General features: G+C 38.2%; 1 protein-coding gene across 1 annotated transcript; it reads right to left on the bottom strand.

Annotated features, from left to right (window-relative positions):
• Positions 1–2,826: 2,826 nt before the first annotated feature.
• Positions 2,827–8,108, bottom strand: LOC135565330 (gastrula zinc finger protein XlCGF17.1-like). The gene is made up of 2 exons (XM_065011766.1): positions 7,543–8,108; positions 2,827–5,343 (listed from the first exon to the last, which is right to left on the bottom strand). The coding sequence occupies exons 1-2, from the start codon at positions 7,808–7,810 to the stop codon at positions 4,538–4,540; spliced, it is 1,074 nt and encodes a 357-aa protein (XP_064867838.1). The 5' UTR covers positions 7,811–8,108; the 3' UTR covers positions 2,827–4,537.
• Between the last annotated feature and the right edge of the window lie 555 nt (positions 8,109–8,663).

Below are 8,663 nucleotides of genomic sequence, written 5' to 3'. Positions count from 1 at the left end.
GTTGATCATTTGAATCAGCTGTGCAGTGCTGAGGCAAAAACAACAATGTGCTTCTCTTTGAGTCCCCAGGACTGAGAACTACTGCTCTCCATTGGGACCTCTTCATATGTAGACTGGCTTTCATAGCGCTCTTTATCTGAGGACAGAAAACCTCACAATAAACAGACTTCATTATAGTCAAATTACACCACACCGAATATTATGTTACTATTATCTCCGTCCTCACTTCTAGGGACAGGAACAACACAAAAGGTGCCGCTTAGGCTGCCCGTTGTGACTCCGTCAAGAATTCAGCAGAGCAAGTTTGTATGAAGGTCTGGTTATTAAATGGGTACATAGTTCAATAGTAATATCCTCTAAAACACTCTGGTGACAAACTTTACTGCCCTGTTTCCAGTTGTCCACATGGCTGGGAGAACCTATTCAAGTAAGTAAGTAAATAGATTTTGAAAATGAATATATAAATAAAAAAACGATGTATTATTAGCTAACTCGCTACAGTGCAGGCTGACTCAAATGAGCTGCTAAATGAGCTATCTAGCCAACTTCAAATACTGTATAGATAGATAGCTAAGTGAATTAAATATCACCCCTTACCTAACTTCATATTAGCTATCTTGATCTATTTACCACTGTAAAAAACTCAATCCAAATACATTTGTTGGTAGCTAGCTAACAGCCATGGAGGAGGGTGAAAGGACAGCAGCCCCAACTGTCAGTGAGAGAGGAGGCTATTCTGGATAGGGCAGTCCATCTGCTGACTGGACGCAGTTGAGTACAATGTATATTTCATTTTCAGACATGAAGTTAAAGGGTCGGAGTCATGAGTTTTTACTTACCAGTGTAACAATACAGTGCGGTTAAAGATTTAGTAACTTAGATGTAGTCACGATCTGGTTCCATATAAGTACAAACAGTTTGTTTAATAGTTACAAAATTAAAATTACATTTTAAATGTTTTCTTTACTCAAGTATGAAAATTGGGTACTTTTTCCACCACTATATTTTTATAACGATCCCTTGTGTCATGCAGTCTGGGTAACCCCGCTGTCTGAAACGTTCATCCAGACAATTGGTCTTGTTTGTCATAGTCACTCTGTGTACTACAAATCCTGTGTATGCGACTGTATTGGCTGATGGGGAGGATCTTTTTTAGGGGTGTAGTTTGTTTCATGCTCATCAAAGGTGAGGGTGAATTTCAGATGTTCACTGCTTGTATTGATGAAGGAGTGGAATCGATTAAGTTCCTCTGCTGTCCCCTAGAATAGAAGGAACACGTCATCAATGAAGCATTTTTCAGAGCCTGATGTGCTATAATGGATTGTTAGGGCTGACAATCACATTATTCTCTAACAACCCCACATACAGATTGGCATAATTAGATGCTATTTTTTTTTTTAACTACAATGAGCATAATGACCTGAGCGCCTACTTGTCTCGTCTGTGTTTCCTTTACACCTGCTACGTAAAAGAGACCGAAGAATGTGTAACAGTATAGCTTCCGTCCCTCTCCTCGCCCCTACCTTGGCTCGAACCAGGGACCCTCTGCACACATCGACAACTGACACCTACGAACCATCGTTACCCATCGCTATTAGCACGCACCCCGCTAACTAGCTAGCCATTTCACATCGGTTACAAATGCACAATGATCAATGCTATCTGGGATCCTTGGGACATCCCTACCCTAAACCCTAACCCTTTTAAATGTCAACTTCAATGGGCTAGGGACATCCCAAGGATGTATCTCTACCTGAAAATACATGATCTAAGTGTTTGATTGTTGGTATTCAGCAGTCATAAAGTCTTATTTACTTTAATGAACTACTAAATTTTGTCAGACAACAGCTCTACACTTTATTGACTGACTGATCCATTCATCCTTCCATCCCTCCTCAGCCTTCCTCTCCTCTGAAGACCCAGTGAGGGTGGAGCTCAGTCAGAGAGCTGTTGAGGGACTGGTTAGGAAGAACACTTCTACAGCCAGAGAGGTGAGAGGTCACACATGGTTTAGATGGTAAATATGTTTGTCCCCTTAGCGGCTCATCACGTCAGCAAATGGGAATATGTTCCACCTATGTTTATTTACATGAGTGCAAATTGTCCACTGATATTGGTGTAATTTCTCACCCCTTTTGGCCGTATGAAAGTTAATTTCCCCTCAGGCAAACACATTTGTTCTTTGTTATTATGATGGTAATTTGTGTCAAATGTTCTTTTCCCCACTCATCCACCCTGCTTATTTATATTCAGTAGCCTGGCATCACATAGACTGTCAAAGGCTCATCCTGGTAGATCTGAACCTAATGCAGTTTGGAGGTGATCAGATGACAGAAGTTCCATTTAGGTGTCAGGTGTAACTGAGGCTGTAGATGCTCCATATCCATTACTTTGAGTGTTTTTATATAACAAGACTGATGTGTTTATTTCTGTGTTGCAGGGGAAGTCAAGAAATGGAACTGCAAGTCTGCAGAGCTGTGGGAGACCACCTCAAGCCCCTGGTTGAGCCGGGGGTGGTGTTAACCTCTCCACCAAGCATTCAGCAGGCTGGAAAACTGGGATTGATCTGTTTGATCCATTTATTTGTTTCAGTTTTCAGTAGTTGAATCCTTTGACGTTTTGTTGATTTCAAAACATTTCCATTTCAACAAATGAACTGGGTTGGTTGAAAAGTGATACTAAACGTACATACAATGCACTATTTTAACATAATGGAAGATATACTGTTTTTCATACTAAGATATGTGTTGCTTTTGCACATATTTGTTCATTGGTTTTGTTAGTCTGTTGATTGTCAGTCATTGGGTTAATTTGTCTTACAATATGTTCAAATCAAGCTTTATTTATACAACACAACGGATTCACAGGAAAAAACAATGAAAATAAAAAATATTTAGTCCACAAACAATAATAACTGAAAGACTAATGAGCATTCTTAGGAAATGCCATTGATTAAAATATAAATTGGACACTATATCCAACCCCAAAATATAAGCTTGTTTTTTAGGAAGGGCTCTGAAAGACACTATGGGGGATTCCACTGAAAGTTGACTAGTAACAACAACTGGGACCTAAAAGACACCCACCATGAGACCCACTAAATCTGCCCAAGAAGAGGCAAACAAAAGAAAAACCCAAACCTAACTTAGACAGGAAGAAAACCAAAAGTATTGACTCTCCACATCTATCAAGACAACTGGAACACTGGGCCAGACACTCTTAAATAGAACCTGGACCAGCTCAGGTGAAACACCTTTCCACTAACGAGATGGACAAGCCAGCACAGGTGTAACACATACTGACTAACGGGGTGACACCAATCTGTGTGCCGAAGACACATTTCAGCTGAACAACTGACTAAAAAACAACTTCCATTTCACATTATAATCAACTACAACACTTCACCTTCTACAATATAAACATGGTGTCTACTGGCTGTCAACAACTAAAAACAAGAAAAAGCACCTACTTCTAAATAATAATATACAATCGCATTTTTTTCTCCTTTTCTTTCAATAGAATCCTAAAACTCACTAGCTTCTAGAACTCTCGTCCCAAAACTCAAATCAAATCGTATTATTCACGTATTAGCTGAATACATGTGTAGACCTTTACAGTGAAATGCTTACTTACGAGCCCCGAACCAACAGTGCAGTTTTTTTTTAAATACAGAAAAAAATAGATAAAATCTCATCTCCAATAAGGAAAAACATGTCAAAATAAATTGTGATCCATGGTAACACACTGGCTAAATGCAAAACACATGTTTTACTGTCCACCCTTGAGACAACCAGCAACCAAGTTGTCCTTACCACAGACCTGTCTGATTTCAAGAGGAAACTCCTGCAATATCTATAGTAACTTTCCAACTCACTGCAGAGCTTATCTCTCTTTTCAGGGTTCACTAATAGGCATGTTGTTGGATCGGGGCCCAGTCCCCAATGTCATGCTCTAGTAGATTTGGGTTGGCACATCTAAGAATGAACCCTGATATTCTAAAAGCAGAGCAACAGTGATGCATTTAAATTTAGGGGTCGCCAAACAAAGGAACGCAACACTTATTTGTCATCACTCATCAATATCATGTTGAAATCAATTGTGCGAGAGCGGGGAGATGAGGTTGCACGTTCTGTTAAAACTAACAGTTCAAAAACCACATGGAATCTGGGAATAATGTGTACATCCCTGGTTAGAGGACAATTTGTAGAAAACACATTTTGAAGTGTTATATTTTGATTGAAGTGTGTAACCACTTGGTAAGTGGAACACAACTCTTTTTTTTGTTAGTAAATGTTTGATAAATCACATAAATAGTAACTCTTTCAATTCAGAGCCTGGATCTTTCCACTGAGGCTAAGATCAATTGAACAAGAGGTAAACATTTAGGGTTCTACATTCTGATATTCAATCAAATACTCCTACAATGTAAAAACATTTTACATTGTGACATTAATTCATTGATATCATGAAACAACCCCATGTATTTTCTGATGTTTAATCAGATATCTTTTATCAGTGTGACATTAATTCATTGATATCATGAAACAACCCCATGTATTTTCTGATGTTTAATCAGATATCTTTTATCAGTGTATCTCTTCCCACATTGATCACAGCTTTGAGATTTCTCCCCTGTGTGTGTTCTCTGGTGTACAGTCAGCTGGCTAGATGTAGAAAAACTCTTCCCACATTGACTACAGCTATATGGTTTCTCTCCTGTGTGTGTTCTTTGGTGTGAAGTCAGCTTGCTAGATGTATAAAAACTCTTCCCACATTGAGCACAGCCATAGGATTTCTCTCCTGTGTGTGTCCTATGGTGTATAGTTAGATAGCTAGATGTAGAAAAACTCTTCCCACATTGATTACAGCTATAGGATTTCTCTCCTGTGTGTGTTCTCTGGTGTAAAGTCAGCTTGCTATATGTACAAAAACTCTTCCCACACTGATCACAGCCATAGGGTTTCTCTCCTGTGTGTGTTCTATGGTGTATAGTTACATGGCTTGATTTAGAAAATCTCTTCCCACATTGATTACAGCTATATGACTTCTCTCCTGTGTGTGTTCTCTGATGCAAAGTCAGATGGGTAGATGTAGTAAAACTCTTCCCACACTGATCACAGCCATAAGGTTTCTCTCCAGTGTGAATTCTTTGATGTATTTTAAGGTCGACTGAAGAGCTGAATCTTTTCCCACAGTCAGAGCAGCAGATATATTTCTCTCCTGTGTGTACTCGCTGGTGTTTCTTGAGGAGTTCTGATCTGGAGAGACTCTTTTCTGCCTCATCAGCATCATCATGATGTTGTTGAGGATCCCCAGAGGATCCACGATAGTCACGTCTCTCTCCTGTGTGAACGACAAAGTCAGACAGATGGTTAAATGCCCACAACAGCAGAAATCCATTGTTTATTTGAGGTGAAAGGTGATGCCCAGAGTGTACCCATGAAGTTCTACAACAATTGACATCTGTAAAATTATTTGATCCTTAGACAGTCAAGTTAGCAACAATCATATCAGAATCAGAAAAAAGTTATTAAAGTTGTTGAATTCCTAAGCAGTGTGCCAGACGACTTTTGGTCTCCAATATAGGCCTCTTTCTGTGTTTAATAAAATTGCGGCATGAGGGCGATGCACATGCGATTTGATTACAGAAACTCCTCCCTGCTAATGAGGATGTAGTATATCTTCCTGGAGCAAAAATGGTGAGCAAAGATTTTAGTTTTTCACAATGTATTCTGAATATTAGAGTGCAAGATCAGGAGTGCTACTGAAGGAAACTCACATTAAGCTCTGTGTCGTCTATTCACTAATTAACCACCATGGGGGAAAACTCAGGGGAGTTCTCATAGGCTGACAGCAAAAATAGCCTCCATTTACAGGTTGCTTATGAGTGAATTTCACACTACTTTTGGATTATAATTGTAAGGCTCGCTTGAATCTCCTGCTTAATATGTTTGTATTGTCACAAAATCAACTGTTTTACACTTAAAAAACACTTCAACCAGTAAAATGCTCTTTGGCTAGCTTTGCCATCAGCCTGACAATAAGGGTTTGTACACTAAGTGTTTAACAAATTGGCCCATAACTTCACCAAACAACATAGACCTACTGTAGGACCCATAACTTCACCTAACAAAAACACAGACCTACTGTAGGACCCATAACTTCACCTAACAACAACATAGACCTACTGTAGGACCCATAACTTCACCTAACAACAACATAGACCTACTGTAGGACCCATAACTTCACCTAACAATAACATAGACCTAGGACTATAAATCATTTAAAATTTCAGGTGAAACATGGAAACTAAAATGTCTTTGTCATGACATTTCATAACCTGATCCCCAGATAATTTTGTGAATAATCCCACTAGGTTACTCTGTAATGTGTTGTCATTCTAAATGTCCTGAATAAAGGAAAATAGCTCTTTGTGTTGTACAATAGCCTATCCATAAAGGAACCGTTCTCTACACGTGTCCAAACAGACTAACGAGATCCTACAGTAAATCAAGCAGACAATAACACATTATAAACACCACTTTGATAGGGATGTTGGATCCAAAGTAGAGCACAGCATAATTGTCTTTACCAGAGTAATGAATGAAGAAGCACTTCGGTTGTTGTTGCATGTCGTGATGTTTGTCATTCGATTGTCATCCAGAAAATGATTTCCTGGATCAGCTGATGATAGTTGAACATGTGACTGTAACTAAACAGCTACAATATTAAGTATTATGTGTAATTTTTGAAAAACCACATTAATGACAGTATCCATTTGGGTGTTGTCAATAGAGTTAAGGTGACTCAGGTTAGAACCATTGGATTTAGCAAATTCTGATATGATTTAGGATTTCTGTTTTCCCAGCGTAATATAAGGAGACACTAAATGTTACGTAGGTAGAGTGCATTACAGAGATCTGAAAAAAAAAACTGTACTAACAAGACAATAACCTAAACCACAAGGCCAAATCTACACTGGAGGAGCTTACCAAGATGACATTGACATCCTGAGTGGCCTAGTTACAGTTTGGACTTAAATCGTCTTGAAAGTCTATGGCACTTGAAAATGAAACTTGAAAATGGCTTTCTAGCAATGATCAACAACCAACTTAACAGAACAGGAAAGATTTTTAAAAGAATAATGAATATGAATATTTACATGAATATCAGTCCCTATTGGATGACATCACGACTTCCCATCAAGCCAACTCCTTGAATGCCTTACATCACTCACTCCTTCTTGTTTGCAGTAAAAAAAACACTATTTTGCTCAAAACATTTATTTGTTTCCCTTTAGTGTGTTTATACTTTACTGTATTTATGTCACTTTTCAACAGGAAACGTTTTTTAAAAATCACTGGAGGACGTCATGAAGATTTCATACAGTACAAAAACATATTCAAGTGTAGAACGCCTTTTTAAAAATCACACATTAGTTCAACAACTGCAGAGTTTTTGCTCCTGTTTTATAAGATAGTACTCATTGTAGTTACTGGTGATAATCAGATCAATGTCCCTGTTTTATAAGATAGTACTCACTGTATTTACTGGTGTTAATCAGTTCTCCAGTCTTCTCTTCTTCGTCCTCCTCTAATGTGACAGTGATCTCCCCTTCTTCATCCTTCATTCCAAAAACGTATTTCTCTTCTTCTTTCACTGTAACAGCCTCACCCTCTATTTCTTGTTTTACTGTGACATCCTCCTCTTCCTTCTCCTCTTTCACGACAATGTTCAGCCCCACAGCTTCTTTCTCCGTCCAGCATACCTCCTCTTCTTTAACAGGAGGGGAGTAACTTAGGGAGCTCATGTTCTGGGATGTTAGCTAGCTAGATATCATTAGCGACTAGACTAGTGCTAACTTAACCAGCCAGCTACTATAGCTGACTAATAAAAAATAACGTAATATTATATTAAATAGGTTAACAAGAAGATAAGACAGAAGTGTGTCTAAAACACAGTAGCTAATATACACCGAAAGCGTATAAATAGCTTGAATCTTTCGGCTATGTTGGCTAACAAGCTACCGAGGTGGTTGACGAGCTGTTTCTAAAGAACCATCAACTAGATAATACGTCACGCTGGCAGCGTCGCCTGAAAGACGCACATCGCCGTCTGCTGACGGTAGGGGAAACGCAGCTGAGGATCATATTTTATTTTCCGACAAAGATTATTTGAAATGGATTTAATTTAAAAAATATATTATATTGACAGAGACAGTAATGTGTTGATTGATTTAGTGCGAATATATCATTTTTTTTACTACAGAACATTTAAGACAGTTCCATTAAGTCAAACTACATTTAACTACGTAGCCAGCTACTGTAGGTCTATACTGCTCCTACATGGTGTAACAATACATCATGTAGATGTATATAATGAACAGACTAGGTCTATACTGCTCCTACATGGTGTAACAATATGTAGATGTAGATGTATGTAGATGTATACTACTGTTCAAAAGTTTGTGGTCACTTAGAAATGTCCTTGTTTTTAAAGAAAGCACCTTTTTTGTCCATTATAATAACATAAAATTGATCAGAAATACAGTGTAGACATTGTTAATGTTGTAAATGTATATATTTTTTAAATAAATTGCTTTATTTAACCAGATGGCCATGATGTCATAATGATAGTTTAACCAGGTGGCCAGTTGAGAACAA

This window comes from Oncorhynchus nerka, linkage group LG27 (assembly GCF_034236695.1).
Source record: "Oncorhynchus nerka isolate Pitt River linkage group LG27, Oner_Uvic_2.0, whole genome shotgun sequence".
Lineage (NCBI taxonomy): Eukaryota > Metazoa > Chordata > Actinopteri > Salmoniformes > Salmonidae > Oncorhynchus > Oncorhynchus nerka.
The sequence above is the reverse complement of the archived record's forward strand: the minus strand, read 5'-3'. Positions and strand labels throughout refer to the sequence as shown.

Bases quoted from the DNA above. Each gene is read 5' to 3' on its own strand.
- LOC135565330 (XM_065011766.1), bottom strand. From the start codon at position 7,810: ATGAGCTCCCTAAGTTACTCCCCTCCTGTTAAAGAAGAGGAGGTATGC. The intron at 5,344-7,542 runs GTGAGTACTATC...TCGTTCACACAG, and splicing joins GATTAACACCAGTAAATACA to GAGAGAGACGTGACTATCGT.